Source organism: Candida tropicalis (assembly GCF_000006335.3).
Source record: "Candida tropicalis MYA-3404 genomic scaffold supercont3.6, whole genome shotgun sequence".
In the NCBI taxonomy this organism is placed as follows: Eukaryota; Fungi; Ascomycota; class Pichiomycetes; order Serinales; family Debaryomycetaceae; genus Candida; species Candida tropicalis.
In genome coordinates, this window is record NW_003020058.1 from 764362 (window position 1) to 785766 (window position 21405).

Sequence of the window (21405 nt, forward strand, 5' to 3'; positions counted from 1 at the left end):
GAACCAGCCCCGATATATCTAGCCAATCTGTAGTCAGAGGTTAACATATAACCATAAGGGCTTCATTTGGATTTGGTTTTGAGCAGGATGAAACATATCGTGGTGATCTTGTGGTGGAGTATGTGGAAGTTGATAAGGTTGTTGATAGTAGTTATCGAACATTGGTAAAATATCTAGAGTCATCTAAAGTAGTTGAAATAGTAGCTAGTAGTAGTCGTAAAAGATTAAGAAAGTAATTAATGAAAAGATAAGATTCGTAATAAAACAGTAATTCATTTTGGTTTTTTTTTTGACAACCAAGGATTTGGTGATAATTTTATATTGGTTGTAAAAATAAAATCTATACAGCCAGAATTATCCGCATGTGTGGTGTGAGATTTTTCTTTTTTTTTTTTCTTCTTCTTTCACTGTTCGTTTCGGATACAATAGGGATGGGATTTATGAACTTTTGTGTAACATATTTTGCATACTCAACGTATTTCTTTTTTTTTCTGTTCTCTACTCATACTGTTTTGTGTAACTATGAGTCAACTGGCTGTTTTTTAAAAGCTGTATACGGGAAGGAAAGCGAGTGAAACTAAAATTCATATGAAACGAAACCAACAGAAACATACATCAATATGACGAAGTTCTGAAGTCATATTATAATAATTATAATAATAAATCTATCTTTAAATAAGATTGAAAGCAATTATGACACACTCACGTAATGTAGTCAGCCCTTTCTAAGTAGTCGCATGAGATTTGTCAAAATCCGTAAAATAAGGAAAGAATCATAAAAATATGAATCATATGTATCCTAAATATATCATCATCAAACCCACATAGAATTTGGCGGACTTAAGCTAAAGTCAATAGTATAATACAATAAATTATCTAAAAAAAGAAACCATTTCATCTGCTAATGTCTCGCGAATAATACGGAAAAAAAAAGGTGAGAGACATAGAGGTTCAACCAACAGTAGGAGAGCAACTGAATTAACCAATCTGACGGTTAGCTCATTTGACTTCCCGCAGTGGGGAGGAAAGGAGGGGGAGAAAAAGATACTCTGTAACAGAGGCGTGGTACATACAACTTGGTGCGTAAAGCTTAATTCTGATCTGTTGTTTTATTTTTCTGTTGGATTTGATTTTTGGGGTTCAGTTGTGTTCTACCGCGCGACGGGTACGGTGAGTGGTACGACGACTAGTTTCCTTAACCCGACTTCGCACGGGGGAATCTATGGAAAAGCAATTAGGTCACTATGAAATTTATCCACTACGGGTTGCGGCTCAGTGATTCTTCTTTTTCTTTTTTTTTTTTTCTTGGGTAAACGACTTGCCTGACGGAAATCACACCATTCCTAAATACCGAAATCACAAGAAAGAAAAATAAGTGGGAAATCACCTTATAAATTATTATAGGACCATAATTACATTACAATATAATCAGAATCAAACAAATAAAAGGGTATATAAATGAATGATCATCAATTTTACAATCACCACCTCTTTTCCCCATGTTTTACTCGTCTCATCTATTACAATATCTCTCTATCATTATGGTTTAGTTACTAACACGTAGACGTGTTATCTCTTCTCATCTAGAATTTCATGTGAAATTTTTTTTCTTCTTCTTCTCTTTCCTGCTCATTTTGAGATCCTTTTAGATGAAATAGGACAACGGGATAAACTGCAAAATGCGAATCTCCATCTCATCGCTAACTGCTACCTATTCTAGTCAGGTAGATTCTACTAAAAAAAACTCATAGATAACCACAGTTCTTGTCTTGTTCTTTTTTTCACATGCTAAAGTTATCATTAGAATTCTTTACTTTTTTGACAGCAGCTAGCTTTAACCCAAGAGACTTAATCGATTTTCGATTATCTAGAGAAATGTAACATTCTGCATGCTTTGTTAAAACTTGCAAACAATAATTATTAGTTAAATGATCTACAATAAACCCAACCTCTGAACTATGGCTTGAATATCTTCACCAGGTAATCACTACAACTGTCTTCATGTTCGATATATCCATTTCTCTTTTCGCAATCATCATCAGATACTCAAGAGCAACGATACTTTTTTCTTGTGATTCCGGTTTTTTACATACGGGGAAAATAGGAAAGTTAAAGGTTGCATTTTGATTTCTTTTTTTTTTTCTCGGACTTTGACCTCCCTTCCTTCCATTCGACAACCCCAAAAATATTTTCATTTTGCAATTCAACAATTTATATACGATATAGATAACCAAAAATAATTCTGAGCCGTATCTCTTACACATTTGTTGCATTTGATCTAATCAATAGGGGTCAAAAAGGGGGGCATAAATGTACGATAAGTTGGGCACGATAACTTTGTCGTTTGTTAGAAATCAAGTATTGGCTGATTTTTTTTTTTCCTGCTGTCTAAGTGAAGTGTTAGTAGGAGATATTCGGAGGTGACAAACAAAAAAAATGTAATCGCAACACTGCACAGATTTTAGTCAACTGTCACATATCATAGCCAATTTTTGCCTTTAAATTTGGTTTGTAGTAAATTCTATTCCTATATTCTTATTTCCAATTGTCACTTGCTCACGTGCCAGTCAGGTATTGTTTTTGGTAATTCCGACTTAGGGAATCGATCTACAACAAAGTAACAAACTTTAATCAATCGCGCATATTAACCCCGTCACTGACATCCATAGACAAAGAAAAAATAAAACATAAAGATCAAAATTGTTCGATTAAGAAAGAAAATAGCTTACATAATTGTTTTTTATTTAAAGTCTCGTACCTTATTTTCACTATAGTTTTTGCTTTCTTCTAATACCCCATAGTACTTATTTTGCATCTGAAAGTTTGAATTATTATAATCGATTGATGTTTCGTTAATTGTCACCTATCTAGACATATTACATGAAAAGTCCGCCCCTCCTTATATCCACAGAGTTACACGTTTATTATCATTACTCAACTACATGATTACTTAATAAAATCTATATTTAGGCACTTAGAATACACTTTATGATATGTATAAATTTAGAGATCTCTTAATTTTTTTGCTTAATGAATGTAATTTCATCCAAGAGCAATCTAATCCTATTTGGTCACTTCGATTAACTTTCTAATAGTATAAGTAAAGGGGTTTGTTTGATTTATTCACTAGTTGTTTCAATTTGCCTGTGATCTTTCTCTCCAATGACATGCAAGGGGCTAGTTTTGTTTGTTTCTTCCTTGTAGTCAATTTCATTCTTTTTTGGCACTAAATCTAGAACATAAAATTTCTTTATCTCATCAACAATGTACTAATTTTTATTTTAGAAACCGTTGCTTGTTTGAGTTTACATCTATTTAGGAAATGAATCACCTATATGTAGCAAGTAAGAATAATCTGGAATTTGCATGTGATATTTGATCCTGGAACAACTCCGGTATTACTTTTCTATTTTTTTTTTTTTTGCAGCAATACTACGAAATATCACATGCGAATTTCGATAAAGAAAAAAATAAAATAAAATCGTGCAATTACTGCAAAAATTCACTACCTATAATTATACAACTTCCTATTGAAGGTTTACTATTAATTATGGCACCATCTAAACCAGGTTCAAGGTCGGGGAATTCCACATTGTAATAATCACGAGTCAATCCTTCAATCAACCCCTCTACTTTGTCCACGGTGGTCAAATGAACAATTGAACCTCCCCATCCAGCTCCAGTAACTCTTGAACCAAATGCCCCATTATTCAATGCAATTTCACAAATTTTGTTTAATTTATCATTAGAGGATTCATTTAATACATCTAAATCAGCCCTGTGATTCATTCATTAATTTTCCAAATTCCATTAAAAATTCTTCACGATTATGAATAGTTGCTATAGCTTTTAATGTTTCCAATACTCTTAAACTTTCTTTATATACATGTTTGGCTCTTTGGTAAAGCTTCAAAGTCTTGAATTCAACGTGGAACTTGGAAAGATACTTAGCAACAAACTTCTCACATGTTATTTCCAATTCTTGACAACATTCTTCAATTGAATATCCCTTTTGATTGGTTAATTCTTTTTCTACCACATCAATCATCTGCTTTAATTGCTCAATACCAACAGTGTAATCATTGCCATCCCATGAATGATTAAATCTACCATCCATAACACCACGTAAACTGCTTGTACCAATGTTTGAGTCTCTAGGAATACTATTTTGCAAACCCAATTTCTTGGTTAGTAAATCTGCAGCAATACCCATTTCCACGACACGAAGGTTATAATGAATAGGTGCTGTTTCGTGTTTGTTACTTACTTGCAAACTATTGGTAATAACAAATATCAAATCATCAATAGGAAATTTAAATGGTTTAGCAGTTAATTTAGGTTTGAACTCTATCAATAATGCATGGTCCAGTTCACCATAGATACTGGCACATTGATCCATACCTCCTGTGTTAACACCAACATAATGTTCACTCACAACAGTGATTCTGGTGAGGTCTTCTTTAGGAATATTATCAATACCATTTGCTTTAATAACTGCTAAAGTTGAGGCCACACAAAATGCAGCTGACGATGACAACCCCCCTCCTGTTGGTACATTACCATTAAATGTAAGTTTCATACCTTTGAGATTGTTGATCCCATTTTCGTTCAAATACTTTTCAGCAACAATCAAGCCACATTTGAAATAATTTGCCCATGAATGATGTTCTTGATCAATGGATACTTTCTTGTCAAGTGGAATAACTTCTCTTGGGAAATCTTTGCTATCTGTGTTGGTTATGATGATTTCTTTGCTATCACTATCAACACTTACCGCAGCAATAACATCATTTGAAATAGCCATTGGTAAAACTGGGAAAAAATTATAATCAATATGATCACCAATTAAGTTGACTCTTCCTGGAGATCTAGCAAAAAAATGAATGGAATCATTAGGGAAGTTAACAGAAAAAGTCTTGACTACTTCTTGGTACCTTGGTTCATTAGAATGAGGATCAGAATAAAATGATAAATTTTTAAATACTGGTACAGACATAGTGTTTATTACTATGAACAAAATCAGATCTTTGTAAAAAACAAACAAACAAACAAAAAAAAAAGAAAAATCACCTAGAGCTATTCATTATTTTTTATATATGAACAACATGGGAGGGGATGACTTCAGATTCTGTTTTCTTTCATAATCAAATCTCCTATTCTTAATTCTTAACTCCCCAAATTACTCCATTTATCGGAAGCAAAACCAAACAATAGTAGAATAATTTATCCATCTTCAATACAAAATTGCCTTCAATAATTATATTTGTTTTTGTAAAGTCTGCCCATTTTTCCCCCAGACAAAAATAAACAATGATACCCTTGCCATACAAGTTACCATCCACAATGTAACGTTACATCAAGATTCTCCATACTTAAGCGAAATTCAGTGTCGGGTGAGTTCATCACCAAAAATACTCAAAATGTTATTGTTTTCCAAATTCAACCGTCCCCACAGAAATACAAATTTTATCTTTTTCTTTTGTGGCTGGAAATTAAGGAATTTTTCCGATAGCCTTCTCGCCAGGTTTAAAAAACTTAAATTCAGACATTTTTTTTCTGTAGTTCTATTGCCGCAAGTTTGCATGAAGGCAGCTCAATTCCAGTCTTTATTTTGCTTATAACACAAACATCTTCAACAAGAAACAATTCAAAATTTGGAAAAAAAAAATCACTCAATTTTCTTAAAATAACAACTAGTTATTATTAGAGTCTCGGGAGGACTGTTAGTTGCTTCCTCCGCTTTCATTATCCTAAAACATTTCAATGTCGGCATTCAAAGTAGAATTGCAAAAAGAACCAACCGGATGATCAAACACGTTCAACAGATTTCCGTCGATATAAACAATAGGAAATTCGTGGTGGGGGTGAATTAGGTCTTCGTTTCTTTTTTTTTTTTTGTACCTTCTGACCTTCCCTACTCGATACAACGTTACATTTTTGAAGAGGGAACTTCCCTGACTAGATCCCCTTGTCAGTTTTAATTGAGGAGGTTCAATAATATTCTTTTATTTATATTTTTTTTAAAAAAATAAAAAATTCAAGCATTATTACCGCCTGGTAATGACTATAAATACAAAAATTTCACAGATGGAAAATCATTTCACAAGTTTTTAACTATTTGTTCTTTATCAAAAACACATTTAATCATTTATACCATCATGATGTCAAACGACGAATACATTCTTGTTACTGGCGGGGCCGGTTATATTGGTTCTCACACTGTTATTGAATTAATCAACCACGGATTCAAAGTAGTTATTGTTGATAATTTAAGTAATTCTTCCTATGATGCAGTTGCCAGAATTGAATATATTGTCAAACAACATGTCCCTTTTTATAATGTCGACATTAGAAACACAGCTGAATTGAATAAAGTGTTCCAAGAATATAAATTTTCTGGAGTTATTCATTTTGCTGCCTTGAAGGCTGTTGGTGAATCAACTGAAATTCCATTGGATTATTATGATAATAATGTTTCAGGAACCATCAACTTGTTGGAAGTTTGTAAATCAAACAATGTCAAAACTATTGTTTTCAGTTCATCTGCTACTGTTTATGGTGATGTCACTAGATTTGGTGACAACTCAATGATTCCAATCCCAGAACATTGTCCAATGGATCCAACCAACCCATACGGTAGAACCAAATTCATAATTGAATCAATCTTGAAAGACATGTACTCTAGTGACAACTTATGGAAAGTTGCAATCTTGAGATATTTCAATCCAATGGGTGCCCATCCATCTGGTTTACTTGGTGAAGATCCTTTAGGTATTCCAAACAATTTGTTGCCATATTTAGCCCAAGTTGCAAGTGGTAGACGTGAAAAATTGTCTGTCTTTGGAGATGACTACAACTCCCATGATGGTACCCCAATTAGAGATTATATCCATGTCGTTGATTTGGCAAAGGGACACATTGCTGCATTAAATTATTTGAAAAACAAAGTCAACAGCAGTGAAGGATTATACCGTGAATGGAATTTAGGAACTGGTAAAGGGTCAACCGTTTTCGATGTTTATCATGCTTTTTGTAAAGCTGTTGGCAGAGAATTGCCTTATGAAATCGTTGGCAGACGTGCAGGTGATGTTTTGGATTTAACTGCTAAACCAGATCGTGCCAACAAGGAATTGGAATGGAAAGCTGAACTTAATATTGATGATGCTTGTAAGGATTTATGGAAATGGACCACAGAAAACCCATATGGTTTCAAAATTGAAAATTACACTTGGTCACAATTTGATGGATACAACAACCGTTTGCATACATTTGTTTCTGGTCCATTGAAAGTAAGTTTAGCTAACCGTGGTGCCTTGATCCAAGCTGTTGAATTAGATGGTTGCAGTATGGTTAAAGCATACGACAATGCTGAGGATTTCAAGGACAAGTCCAATCCATTCTTTGGGACAACTGTGGGAAGATTTGCCAATAGAATTGCCAAGGGTCAATTTGAATTGAATGGTAAGAAATACCAATTGTCTACTAATGAAGGTTCCAACAACTTACATGCTGGTTTTAATGGAGTTGATAAACAAAATTTCCTTGGTCCTGTTGTTAAACAAAAAGATGGCAAATTCTTGGTTGATTTCTTAATTGTCGATAAAGATGGCAATGACGGTTTCCCAGGTGAAGTTGAAGCTATTGTCCACTATACCATTGATAATTCCGACATTGCAATTGAATATGAATGTAAATTGTTATCTGGTGCAGAAGCAACTATTGTCAATATGACCAACCACAGTTATTTCACTGTTTCAAATGCCGAAGATATCGAAGGAACCGAAGTCAAATTAATCACCGACAAAATGATGGAAGTTGACGATGAATTAATACCAACTGGTAAATTTGTTGCCAACAAAAATGCAACCAATACAATTGTTTTAACCAAAGATCTTGCCTTTGATAACTGTTTCGTTGTGGATGACAACTGTGGAATTGATACCAGAAACCAGCCATTGAAACTTGTACTTGAAGCTACTCATCCAAAAACCAACAACAAATTCACTGTGCAAACCACTGAACCAGCATTCCAATTCTATACTGGTGATGGTGTTAATACCAAGGGTTTTGTTAAAAGATGTGGTTTCTGTGTTGAACCAAGTAGATTTATTGATGCTATTAACAAGGAAGAATGGAAGAATCAAGTCATTTTGAAGAAAGGTGAAGTCTATGGTAGTAAGATTGTGTATGGATTTAGTAACAAATAAATAAATCAACCAGACTATTGATGATTTGATAATTTCTGTGTTGCAAAATTAATCATTATTGGTAACAACCATTGTAGAGATTGTATTGTTAAGACAGATCAACTCAAATTTTATGAGCGAAAAAATAATAATTACAAAAAAAACCCAGTTGAAATTGATGGAAGAAATAAGAAAAAAAAAAATCACCCACACTCTCAAAAGCAGTGGATAACAACTAATACATACCGACACATTAATGAAAGCATACTCTCTTTTAATACTTAACAAAGCAGGTGGTCTTATTTATCAAAATGAATTATCTCCAGGATTAAGCAAACTAACAGCTAATGATTACTTAGTGTTAGCAGGTACTTTACACGGTGTTCATGCTATTGGATCAAGATTAACTTCAAGTATACATACTGGAAGTTCAAAATCAAATACAGAAGAATATAACTCGTCTCAGAATTCCATTGTTTTAAATACAGGTAAAGCTGTTAGTCCGAATAGTAATAGATCTGGTTTACAAAGAATAGAAACTGATTTATTTAATCTTTGTATATTCCAATCAGTTAGTGGGTTAAAATTCATAATCATAACGGCGCCGAATTCAGGTAGTTATGACAACATAGAGGAATTGTTCCGTCAATTGTATATTGTCTATTCAGATTATGTTATGAAAGATCCGTTTTATTCATTGGATATGCCTATTAAAAGTTCATTGTTCGATGGGAAGGTTAGAGAATTGTTTGCATAATTCTAATCCTTGTGTTATAGAAATTTTTGGTTCCCAACCTAATGCAGCTAGTTTTGTTGTATCTATTGAATAACTTGAATCGTTGTACTTTCTATCCTTAACATATTGTATTTCTCCTGGGGTTTGAAATACATTCATTATCAAGTTGACCAATGAATTGTTATCCAACTCATCTGTCCCGCCAACATTATAGATTTGATTTGTAGTAATTTGTTGGCTTTTCCATATGATTTCAATAGCCAACACTAAATCAAGAACGTACAAATATCGTCTTTTGTTGGTACCGTTACCATGAATTGGGATTGGTGTTTTTTCATGTAGACACTTTATAGTTAATGGGATGATTTTTTCAGGATATTGTAATGGACCGTAAACATTGTTTGGTCGAAGTATTGTTATCGGCAACTTGTATGAATATTGATACGACTGTATTATTAAATCAATAGCTGCTTTACTAGCAGAGTATGGATTAGTAGGGTTCATCAAATGGTCGTCTTCCACAACATTACTTACCAGCTCTCCATATACTTCATCTGTTGAAATGTGTAGGATATAATTTATGTTTCGATTAAGTCTATGACATTCTAATAAATTTTGAGTAGCAAAAATATTGTTTTTAGTGAAATATAACGGTTCCAGAAATGACCTATCTACACATGATTCTGCAGCAAAATTGATAATATCAGTAGTATCTCTTGTGATATCTAACAACTTTTCTAAACTTTCAGATAAATCCAACTGAATGAAGCAAAAATTTGGCAATAATTCAAGTTGTTTGATTATGTGACTATTGCTAGCATAATTAAGTTTATCAATACAAGTAAAATGTACCTGGGGGTACTTTGGGACTATATAACTCAAGAAATTACAACCAATAAATCCAGCACCACCAGTAACCAATACTTTTTTTGTATATGTAACAGTCATTGTAAATAGTAGTAACTGCTTTGTTAAAGTAGACAAATAGAATATTTGTTAAAATTAAAATTAAAATTAAAAAAAAAAAAAAAAACATGAAAACCTTCATGGCAGGGGAAAACGGGAAGAACTTCAATTTTATTATTCCAGGTCATTGTCTATTTTGTGTATATTTGCTCTGGTTTTTGCGTGGGGGTTCAGATCGCATCATCAGAAAAAAATGTAACGTTGTACTTTTCATTTGCCATAGTTAACAAGCCTCAAAATAACACAAAAAAAAGTGTCTGCATTCTTCAACACGCCGTCCATTCTTCACACAGTGAGCGACACCAACAACAAAAAAAAAAGAAAAGTATCATTTGATACAAAAAAAAAAAAAATTATATCAGAATCTGAAAATCTACTTCACCAGAATACTTCCGGATAATAAAGTCCATATCTGTTTTTGTATTATATGACATTATTTGGGATATAGACTATATTCCACGTTTGTCAATTCTTCATTTGCATTTTCCCTACTTTCTTTTTTTTTTTCGTTTTTGTTTATTGTACCATAGAGATTTTCCCTTCCCAACTATATAAACCACCCCCTAGAATCCTTGATATCCACATTTTTAATTTCAAATCATGTCACTAGAACATCTTCTAAATCCACTAACTTCAACTCCTACTTATATTAAAATGACCCAAGAATTCGATTTCACCAATCATTCTCACCGTCGCTTGAATCCATTGACTAATAAATTTGTTTTATGTTCACCTCATAGAGCTAAAAGACCTTGGCAAGGTGCTAGAGAAGAAATCAAAAAGTCTGCTTTACCTGAATATGACCCTAAATGCTACTTGTGTCCTGGGAATATTAGAGCTACTGGTGATATGAATCCTAAATATGAATCAACATTTATATTCACTAATGATTATCCAGCTGTTAGATTAGATCAACCGGAGTATGTGGGAAAGGAATCAGATAAAGATAATTTAAAAGGAAGGTTATTAAAAACTCAAGGTGTTAGAGGTAAATGTTTTGTCATTTGTTTTTCTCCTAAGCATAACTTGACTTTACCATTAATGTCAAAATCAGAGGTTCTTGGTGTGGTTAATTCATGGCAAAAATTATACAATGACTTATACCAAGAAGCTATTGACAACATCTCACCATACAAGTATTTACAAATTTTTGAAAATAAAGGATCTGCAATGGGTTGTTCCAACCCACATCCACATGGTCAAGCATGGTGTTTAGATGTAATTCCAACTGAAGTACGTGATGAATTGACAAACATGAGAGAATATTTTGAAAAATACAATACTCATCTTTTGCAAGATTACGTTGAATTAGAAATTCAAGAAAAACAAAGAATTGTTGCTCAGAATGATAATTTCATTGTCGTTGTTCCATATTGGGCATTGTGGCCATTTGAAACATTATTAGTTTCTAAGACTCATTTGAAATCAATCAAAGAGTTCAATGATAAACAAAAGGAAGATTTGGCAGATATTTTGAAAGTTTTGACAACAAAATATGATAATTTGTTTAATACTTCATTTCCATATTCTATGGGTATTCATCAAGCTCCATTTAAATGTGATCATGAACAAGATGAATCAATGTCTTGGTTCCATATCCATTTCTATCCACCATTGTTAAGATCTGCTACTGTTAAAAAATTCTGTGTTGGTTTTGAAATGTTGGGTGAACCTCAAAGAGATTTAACTAGTGAACAGGCTGCAGCCAGATTACAAGAATTAAGTGGTGATGAACACTACTTGAGTAAAGCGTAAATAAACTTCTATTAATAATATAGTAATACATGCATATTCTATTTATAATGTTACATTAACGTTATTCAAAATAATACTTTTTCTGTCTAGGTTGACTTTTTTCACAAGGCAATGGTGGTAATGATTTTTCCTTTGAAACATCCTTTGATTTGAACCTGTTGAAGAATGACTTGATATTTGTTTTTGTAGTAGGTGTAGTAGATCGATTCAGACTTGGTTGCAGGGTAGGAACAGAAACAGATCTCACTTTGAAATTAGTAAAATCGGAAAATGATCTACGCTTTTCTTGTTTGTCGGCTGTGGTTGAAGGATTATCTATCATATGAACCTTAAAATGCGTGAAATCTGAAAATGAACGATGTTTCTCTTCAACCTTATTTTGGTATCGTGACTCAAGCTCATCAAAGTGAGAATTCTTAGGAACCAGTGGGAATCGACTTTCATTATAATCTTGAGGTAAATCAAGATAGTACCTTAATGAATCTGGTTTAATTTTATATGAACTTGGTTTATCTGTAAATCTAACTTTCTGCTTGTCTCTTGTTTTAGGTAAATTAAGTGGGTTTTCAATTATTGGATTACCCATTTCTTCACTTGACGAAATTGATTGTCTATTATTATTAGCAGGTTTATCTTCAGAAAACAAACTATCCACAAAACTGTTTGAATCTAAATTGGCATCTTGTTGATCTTTTGGGCTGTAATAATCCATAGGCATTATATAGTCTGATATTATGGAGTTGTAGTCAGAAGACAGGTTGCTTTGTTGTGGCTGCAACTTGAGATCTGAATCTTCTCCGATGACCATACTATTCCTGGGGTTGTGACCTGGTGTCGTAAGAATTGGGGGTATATTTTCGTTAATTAAAGAAATGGATCTTGGAGCCATTGAAAATGGTCTAGGTTTGGGACGTAAAGTTCTTGGTTTGGGTAATGACGGGGTGGACGATGCTTTTGGTAATGGCAAAGCTGGAGTTGCATAGAACGAATTTCTAGAAGTTGCAGGTGGTTTCGGAAGTGCTTTTTCTAGAATGGTACCAGGTGGTGCACTGACTATTCTTCTTCTATCTCTTGGGGTTTTTCTCTTGATAAATCTTCTAAAACTACCAGTTCTTTCATTTATAATGGGTATCTTATCTGGTAAATCTGATAACTCGTATTGTCCTGGTTGATAAGAGTCAGCCACATAATCCAAGTTTAAAGTATCCAATGCAGCAGGAATAGGTGGTGGTAAATCCAACAGTGAAAGTCGTTGCTTATTATTTGAATTCTTCATTGATAGTTCGATAATTCAGGAAGAAGTAGTAACAATGTAATAGTGTAATAATGATAATATTTGACAGTGTTTGAGTTTGACAGTTTTTTTTATAATGTATAATAAAACCGCAGCAATGAAGAAATGGTGAAAAATAAAAGCTTCTGTTGTAAAATATTATATTTTCTTAAGATGGAGGTTGTGGGTGACAACGGAGAATTGACAATAAAAAATAGAAACCAAATTTAACTGACCAAAAGAAAAAGAAAAGCAAATTGTGGGTTCGGGGATTTTTATTTTTTCCGTTGAGCGGATGACCCATGGGATTTATATCACACAGGAACTTGTCATTCATCGTTAGTTTTTGGTCCGGATATGAAATGGTACGGGTAATGTTGTGGGATGACAAGACCATCGATACAATTGCTGGCTTATCTACTTGAGATTTAGTGGAGTAGAACAAAACGATGATAACCCCAAATTTCACGTTCTACTTCGCTGCAATCTGGCAAACTTAAAATTTCCTTTGTGTATTGACATCACAAAACTGATTTATACAAATAAATCTGGCAACAGGCATTTATCGCCAGTGCACGCAACAGTAGAGCGAGAGAGAGAGAGAGAGAGAGAGAGAGAAAAAAAAAAAAAAGAAGAACTAGACAACCAGAGACAGAGAAATCAAATTTCCGCATAGGGTAAGATGGCTGGCTGATGTATTGTTATTCGTACTATTCGACCACATCATCTCATCAACATCTCATCATCACTTTTCATTCATCATGCAAGTAGAAAGAGAATCCAGAGTTCAATTGGAGAACTTATCGGAGATTAAGAAGAAACTATGGAATGGGTCAATTAATGTCAAAATTATTCTCGAATTGCCAACAGAAAACAAGAACTTAGAGTATCTCCTATTTATTCATAGAAATTCATACTTCCCAATTGTATTCCCCGAAATAATTAGATATTTCAAGAATTTCACAAACATCGACCTATCGAACATTCCCGTTTGGTTAGAATACGAACAGGTTCCGATAAAATGGAATTTACCTGTCGGTGTTTTGTACGATTATTTATATTTACCAGCCCGTGAAAATATAGACAGCTGGACATTAACCATGAAATACGACGATGACTATCCTATAGAGCACGTAATCCCGTTTAATGAACTACTTCCTAATGGAGAAGTTGACTATTTAAAGACATTGCATCAGGTATTAACCAACCAATTGAAACAGTCTTGTTTTGTGATTAATGGAACTGCAAAACCAATCATGCAATTGAGCGAAGACAATTCCAAACTTTTATGGAAATCTATACTATCAAGAAATTTAACTAATTTTGCTTCTATAAATAGAAAGATCATAAAATCAATTGACAAAATACCCGTCAAGATCTATATTGCTGGTTCACCAACAGTTATCCAAGTGCCAATATCAAAATCACAAACACTTGGTGAGATATTAGACTTACACGCGGCAAATTTGGCCAAGTTGGCACATCCGTTTATCCAAGGAATAGACGCTACTCCGTTGGTAAATGAATCACTTCAGGAGATCTGGAAATTGTTCAAACATCTAGATAATATTCTATATATTACATTAATTATCCTTTAAATACAGCTTGCAACCAATTTCTATACATCTTTAATTGTCTCTTTCTATTAACCAACAATCTTCTATCAGTAGCAATCTTTTCTTTCTTAAATGGTCCATCAGTAACGAAGATTTGTTCCAATTCTTCTTCAGTGAAAAAGTAAACTCTAGTACCGTCACCTCTAATGTAAAAATTATCATCTAATAATCTACCTTTTTTAAACCTTACTTGAGCCAAATCATATCTACCATAATCTCTGAATAATATTTCACCACCTGGTTTCAAAACTTTAGATAAGTTATCAACGGCTTGTTTCCACTGATCTGGATGTAAAGCCAGAAAGACAAACACCATGATTACAATATCAACAGAATTTGGTTCAAGATCTTCAGGTAATTTACCTTCAGGATTAGCTAAATCCCAAACTGAAGAATAAGCAACTCCCTTTTCGTGATTTTCAACAAATGATTCATTACTTTTAACTAAATCAACTGCTACTTTACTATAATCACAACCAAATATTTTCAAATTTTGATTTTTATTTTGATTTAAAATTGGAAAGAATGTATTCCCAGCACCACAACCGATTTCTAAAATTGTAGTTGGTTCTTGATGATCTTTACTTGTAACATTATATAATGAAGGAAATTCAATTTGTAACCATTTACGATCTTTAAAAAAATTTTCCTTGTTATGTTTATAAAAAATATCCCAATATTTAGCTGGATTTGAATTATATAAATTTTTATCAAATTCTTTAACTGGATGTTCATATTGTTTTGAAATTAATTCTTTAGCTTGTTGAATTTGTTCTTCTCCCCATTCAACATGATCCCATGCATTATGATTAAATACATCTTCTTCATTTTCTAAATATCTTTGACCAAATTCAAATGGGGAATCTTTACCTATTCGAGAATCCAATGGTGGTTTTGTTTCTTTAGTCATTTGTTGTTATTGATAGTAGTGGAGAAGAGCGATGCATGAAACGAAAAATTTTTTGTACTTGTATTTTTTTTTTCGTTTTTACTGCAAAAGAGAAAAAAAAAAATTAACAATAAGAAGTGTAGGGTCTTACAATGCATACAGAAAAGTAGAAAACTATACGCAAGATCAACGGTTGTACTGCAAATGAATAGTCAGAACTCTATTGCGATATTTTAGTTGCATAATTTGAATACCTAAACGAATTGTAAAAACCACAAACTTGTGGATTTTGGAACCAATATCAAGATGTAACTCCTCCACACGAATATCATTTGAACTAATGATAATAGTCATCTGATGTTCTTTGAGAGTAGCAATAGATAATAGCGATAGAGCCTCTGATTTCCTAGATCAGTGAAATCATCACCCGCTAGTTAACAAGAATTCCGAAATCATAATCAAGTTTCAAGTTGAGCCTAATCGGCATATCTCTGATACTAAAACCCAGTAATCAAGGAATTTAAGAATAATAGAAGAATGTGGAGATTCTAAAAGCAATTTATCAACTATTCAATTTCAAAACGAGTGGAGGTGATTCCGGTGAATGTGCTAAACATACATCGGTGAACGGAATAAAATTCCGCTTTTGATAGTTAGCGGCATCGTATGGAAAAGAAAGAAAAAATATCCACTTTGTGTGGTCAGTAATTCCGTCCTCTTGTCGCCAATAGTAACTCGATGATAAGCTTTGATAACGCGAAAAAAAAAAGAAAGAAAAAAATGATAGACAAATAATATTACCAATAAATTGATTAAGATATGTGGCTAACAAAGTTGAACATTTTATTATTATCTTGGATCTTGTACTAATATGGATAGCAGCCCATATTAAAATTGATCTGATAACGTGATTGTGAAAAAATAAAGTCTAGCCAAACGGTATCAAGGGTTAAATATTTCTTGTACAATAGAAGCGGAATATTTTAGAAACCTTCCCCCTCAAGCCCCTCATCGAAAGATATAAACAATTAATAACTAATTGTGTATAAATATCACTAGACATTCGTTTTAAACAGAACGATTAATTTTTTTTTAATTCATCTACATCATCATTAAAAGCAACAATGTCTACGTCATCATACAGTGCAAATACATCTACACCACCATATAGTACAAACATGTCTTCATCTAAAGAAAAACCAGCTATTGTTACTAGCAATGTCAGAGATGATATATCTTTTGGATCCATCACAGAGGAGGAACCAGTTAAACTAGAGAAAAATTTCAATTTATGGAGTACATGTGCATTTCAATATACATTAATTTGTTCATCCTTGGCAATAGGGACATTTTTGAGTACAGTTATCGGTGTTGGGGGAAGTCCTGTGTTAATATATGGATTTATCTTGGCTATTATATTTGATTTAATAATCTGCTATTGTTTAGCTGAATTGGCTTCTGCATATCCACATTCTTCTGCCCAAGTTCATTGGACTTATTGTTTAGCTTCGGATAGTTGCAAAAGAGTGCTTAGTTTCGTCACAGGTATATTATCTTGTGCTGGTTGGATCTTTGCTTGTTTCAGTTCAACTTTTGTTGCATCTATGTTTATTTTATCATTGGCACAATTATATCATGAGGATTATATTCCAAAGACTTCTCATTATTATGCTGTATATTTGGCAGTATTTCTTTCTGGTTATTCAATCAATGTTTTCTTTGTGAGATTGTTACCTTTGATTACTAACATATCTGTCGGAGTGATCAATTTTGGGACTTTTTTCATCATTATTACATTGTTGGTTAAATCTCCTAAACAATCTACAGAATTTGTTTTCAAACACATAATCAATGAAACTGGGTGGTCCTCAAATGGGGTAGTATTTTTTTTGGGATTGTTGCCTAGTCTTGCTAGTGTTACATTATTTGATGGTGCTGTTCATATGACTGATGAAATTGCCCAACCTGAAAGAAACATCCCATTAGTTATGGTTATTTCCAACACATTATCAGGAGTTATGGCATTTTTCGCAGCTGTCGTATACATGTTCTGTGTGGTTAATATTGATAATTTATCAAACCCAATCGGCGGTGAACCAATTGTTCAATTAATGTATGATTCATTTCAATCTAGAGGATTAACTACCGTTGGTGTTATTTGCTTGATTTTAACATTTGTTGGTTCTTCATATATGTATTATACCAGTACCTCAAGATTGATTTGGTCTTTTGCCCAATCAGATGGATTACCATTCAGTGGGTATTTAGGACAAGTTTCTTCAAAATTGAAAAGTCCTGTCAATGCATTGACTTTGTTAACTGTGCTTTGTATTATAATTGGTACTTTGATTATGGGTTCGGATAGTGCATTGAATGCAGTTTTGGGAACCTCGATGGTTTGTATTAATTTATCCTATTTAATTCCAATTGCTTGTTTATTGGTCAAGACTAGATGTTCTTGGAATCGTTATGATATAAAACCTTACTTTTGTTTGGGTAAGTTTGGTTTACCAATGAATATTGCTTCGGTTCTTTGGATTTGTTTTATAATGGTGTGGTTGAATTTCCCAATGGAATATCCAGTCACATCGACAAACATGAATTATGCATGTGTTGTGCTTGGTATAACATGTTTCATTGGTGCTATTTTATGGTTTGTTCATGGAAGAAAGTACTACGAACATAATATACATGTCAAGCATTTTTAGTATTAAGAATAGATTCAACTTTTTTAATGTATAATTAGAATATATAAACATTTATATAATGGAATAAGAACCATGTAAGCCTATTTACCAACCTCTTTTTTCTAATCTTTCATTGTCTTTGATGGAATCGATGGAAATTCCAGCCATCAATTCACCCAAGTCAGTGGAGTATTCTAAAAGTTTAGCAGGATCATTGAAATGGGTGGTAGCGTCAACAATGGCTTTAGCCAATCTTTCGGGGTTCTTTGCTTTGAAAATACCAGAACCAACAAAAACACCATCACAACCCAATTGCATCAATAAAGCAGCATCAGCTGGAGTAGAAACACCACCAGCACAAAACAAAACAACTGGTAATTTTTTGGTTTCAATGACTTGGATCAACAAATCAACTGGAACTCTTAATTTTTCCGCAAGTTCAACAATATCTTTTTCAGATTTCAATTTAGATGCTTCTTCGATGTCTTTTTTAATAGTTCTAATGTGGTCAACAGCAGAAGAAACATCACCAGTACCGGCTTCACCTTTACATCTAATCATAGCAGCACCTTCATTGATTCTTCTTAAAGCTTCTCCCAAATTTCTGGCACCACAAACAAATGGGACTTTAAATTTAGTTTTATCAATATGATAAACAGTATCAGCTGGAGTTAAAACTTCACTTTCATCAATATAATCAACACCCAAAGCTTCTAAAATTTGACTTTCAGTGAAATGACCAATTCTACATTTGGCCATTACTGGGATTTTAACATTATTCATAATATCTTTAATCATTTTTGGATCTGACATTCTACAAACTTGGTTTGATTTTCTCATTTCGGCAGGAATACGTTCCAATGCCATTACAGCACAAGCACCGGCTCTTTCTGCAATTTTAGCTTGATCTGAATTAACGACATCCATAATTACACCACCTTTAAGCATTTGTGCTAAACCGGCTTTAACTTTGAAATCAGACATGATGGGATGATATGTTTTAATTGAATTAAATGAAGGAAGGTTGATTAAAGTATTAACAATTGAAATTACTATAAAGAAATAAAAACAAATAAAAAAAACAAAGTGAAAAAAATTATAATGATGTTGATTTACTTGAAATTGGAAAATTGACATTTAATTTATAGTGGATCAAGATTTCTGGCTCCCGCCGAATATTACTTTAATAGGGGGGGAGAGTGCAAGATTTCATGTATGTAAGTGTTACAAATTCATTGATCTGAAAAGAAAGTAGAAAAAAAAAATACTATGAAAACGCCTACGTAAATTGTTCCTGTAACTATGCTAATGTTGATTACGTAATAGACATACTTTTAGAAAGACGATTCAATTAGTTTTTGACTTCGTTTGTTATATTAATTGTACGGGATGATAGGAATAAAGTGTAATGAGTAATAATTTACAACAATAGAAAATTCTCACTTTCACCCGACATTATAAGGTTAGGACAGCGTGCAGATACCGATTTTAAAGTCGACAGAGATAAACAGTGGAGAAAGAGAGAAGAATTATTACAACCAGAACACATAAACGAATGCTGTCTACAAATTGAGCAAATTTTTTTTTCTTTAATTATTACTCTTACAACCAAGGTTATGACTCAATTGATGGATGAAAAAAAATCAGTTGATGCAGATGAATATATTCAATTGAGTTAATAGAGTCAATGGAAGGTGTTGATTATGAGGTTAATGTTCAATGGTACAAGTATCCACCATTTGTCAGGGTTGTCTGGAGAAAATTTCATGACACTAAAAAGAAATGTTTCATAATTGAAAGCAACAGCGAGTCTTTTTTCCGGGAAATAATAATCCTCTGTCGATTGAGAGTATTCCAAAACGAGTGTGTGATATGCCGTTCATCAATTATCATCAGAGGTTGACTATGAATCATTATATATATATATATTAGCATGCGCTTAAATGGGTATAAAGGGAAAGGTATAGTCAAGTGGCTTTTTTTGTGATTTAGATTGTTCTCCTTAGCGTATTTCATATTTTGACATGTTTATATGCTACCCTTCTAACAGAATTGATATATAGCTGTCGGAAGGTTATGGATTGGTGACATTCTACCCAACTGATATCTATGACTAATTAAATTGCCTTGTGGTGGATTTCATTGAAAAGAAAAGAGAAAAATAAAAAAAAAATTTCCACGGGTTGTGGGTATGTGCATTTTCTTTGTCTCAAATGCAAAAACTTTATTTCTCCGCTTTGGATTTTCTAGACTGATAAACTGCACAAAATAAATCCGAGTCAATTCTTCTTTTCGTGTATGATCTTCAGAGATTTATCTGTTTGATTATATAAAAAAAAATATCCAATCTTGATTTTATTCTTTTCTCTGTATCACCATTCGGGTATAAGAACACTATCAAATGACTACTACTAAACCAGTTATATTAGGGGTTTTAGCCTTACAAGGTGCATTCAGAGAACATATAGCATATTTCAAACATCTCATAGATTCAAACCCAACAGAGTATTCCGCTTATGATTTTAAGATTATAGAAGTAAAAACTAAACAAGATCTAGAACTGTGTGATTCATTGGTCATTCCTGGTGGCGAAAGTAGTTCAATGTCTTATATTGCAGAAAGAACCCAATTATTACCAGAATTGTACAAATTTGTTGCAGATGAATCAAAATCCATTTGGGGAACTTGTGCTGGATTAATCTTCTTATCAAAGCACTTAATCAATGGTATTGATGAGCAGAAAACATTAGGTGCTTTAGATATAGAAGTTAGTAGAAATGCATTTGGTAGACAAATTGATTCATTTCAACAACCCCTTGATTTCAGCAAATTCGTTCCTGATTGTCATGATTTTCCAACCGTTTTCATCAGAGCCCCAGTTGTTACCAAGATATTAGATCAAAAGGATTATGCGAAAGAGCAAGGTGTGTTGAAATCAGAGAATACTTATCAAAATAAAGCTCCGGTGGAAATATTATATTCGTTGAAAAACTACGATGGTAAAGATAATGAATTGATTGTTGCGGTAAAACAAGGACATATTTTAGGAACATCTTTCCATCCAGAATTAGCAGATGATTATAGATTTCATAAATGGTTTCTTGACGAATTTGTACTCAAGAAAGTAAATGCTGTATAAGTGTTATTGTACCAATCAACCCTTGTAGTAATACGTAATAAATAAACTTATCGTTTCCGCGTAGTAAAACCGATGAAAGTGAGAACCAAGCAAAAAAAAAAAAAAAAAAAACTAAAGGTTTTGAATCGTTTTGGCTTGTAGTTCTTGGTGGTTACCTT

The 21405-nt window shown here is 33.0% G+C and overlaps 11 protein-coding genes across 11 annotated transcripts; 6 read left to right on the forward strand and 5 right to left on the reverse strand. All coding sequences in view use genetic code 12, as the record gives it.

Annotated features, from left to right (window-relative positions):
* Positions 1–3772: 3772 nt before the first annotated feature.
* On the reverse strand, positions 3773–4996 carry GAL1 (galactokinase; the record flags this gene model as incomplete). The annotated part of the gene is made up of 1 exon (XM_002550273.1): positions 3773–4996. One exon carries the CDS (start codon positions 4994–4996, stop codon positions 3773–3775), a length of 1224 nt encoding a protein of 407 aa, XP_002550319.1.
* Positions 4997–6158: 1162 nt separating this feature from the next.
* Positions 6159–8207, forward strand: GAL10 (bifunctional UDP-glucose 4-epimerase/aldose 1-epimerase; the record flags this gene model as incomplete). Its single annotated transcript, XM_002550274.1, has 1 exon — positions 6159–8207. The coding sequence occupies one exon, from the start codon at positions 6159–6161 to the stop codon at positions 8205–8207; it is 2049 nt and encodes a 682-aa protein (XP_002550320.1).
* A 235-nt stretch (positions 8208–8442) lies between these two features.
* Positions 8443–8943, forward strand: CTRG_04619 (TRAPP subunit; the record flags this gene model as incomplete). Its single annotated transcript, XM_002550275.1, has 1 exon — positions 8443–8943. The coding sequence occupies one exon, from the start codon at positions 8443–8445 to the stop codon at positions 8941–8943; it is 501 nt and encodes a 166-aa protein (XP_002550321.1).
* GAL102 (Gal102p) lies at positions 8905–9870 on the reverse strand (the record flags this gene model as incomplete). The annotated part of the gene is made up of 1 exon (XM_002550276.1): positions 8905–9870. One exon carries the CDS (start codon positions 9868–9870, stop codon positions 8905–8907), a length of 966 nt encoding a protein of 321 aa, XP_002550322.1.
* Positions 9871–10488: 618 nt separating this feature from the next.
* GAL7 (UDP-glucose:hexose-1-phosphate uridylyltransferase) lies at positions 10489–11643 on the forward strand (the record flags this gene model as incomplete). Its single annotated transcript, XM_002550277.1, has 1 exon — positions 10489–11643. One exon carries the CDS (start codon positions 10489–10491, stop codon positions 11641–11643), a length of 1155 nt encoding a protein of 384 aa, XP_002550323.1.
* Positions 11644–11704: 61 nt separating this feature from the next.
* On the reverse strand, positions 11705–12919 carry CTRG_04622 (uncharacterized protein; the record flags this gene model as incomplete). Its single annotated transcript, XM_002550278.1, has 1 exon — positions 11705–12919. One exon carries the CDS (start codon positions 12917–12919, stop codon positions 11705–11707), a length of 1215 nt encoding a protein of 404 aa, XP_002550324.1.
* Positions 12920–13677: 758 nt separating this feature from the next.
* CTRG_04623 (uncharacterized protein) lies at positions 13678–14514 on the forward strand (the record flags this gene model as incomplete). The annotated part of the gene is made up of 1 exon (XM_002550279.1): positions 13678–14514. The coding sequence occupies one exon, from the start codon at positions 13678–13680 to the stop codon at positions 14512–14514; it is 837 nt and encodes a 278-aa protein (XP_002550325.1).
* Positions 14504–15442, reverse strand: ABP140 (Abp140p; the record flags this gene model as incomplete). Its single annotated transcript, XM_002550280.1, has 1 exon — positions 14504–15442. The coding sequence occupies one exon, from the start codon at positions 15440–15442 to the stop codon at positions 14504–14506; it is 939 nt and encodes a 312-aa protein (XP_002550326.1).
* A 1103-nt stretch (positions 15443–16545) lies between these two features.
* Positions 16546–18129, forward strand: HNM4 (Hnm4p; the record flags this gene model as incomplete). The annotated part of the gene is made up of 1 exon (XM_002550281.1): positions 16546–18129. One exon carries the CDS (start codon positions 16546–16548, stop codon positions 18127–18129), a length of 1584 nt encoding a protein of 527 aa, XP_002550327.1.
* An 84-nt stretch (positions 18130–18213) lies between these two features.
* Positions 18214–19245, reverse strand: SNZ1 (pyridoxine biosynthesis protein; the record flags this gene model as incomplete). Its single annotated transcript, XM_002550282.1, has 1 exon — positions 18214–19245. One exon carries the CDS (start codon positions 19243–19245, stop codon positions 18214–18216), a length of 1032 nt encoding a protein of 343 aa, XP_002550328.1.
* Positions 19246–20509: 1264 nt separating this feature from the next.
* SNO1 (putative pyridoxal 5'-phosphate synthase) lies at positions 20510–21247 on the forward strand (the record flags this gene model as incomplete). Its single annotated transcript, XM_002550283.1, has 1 exon — positions 20510–21247. The coding sequence occupies one exon, from the start codon at positions 20510–20512 to the stop codon at positions 21245–21247; it is 738 nt and encodes a 245-aa protein (XP_002550329.1).
* Positions 21248–21405: the final 158 nt, after the last annotated feature.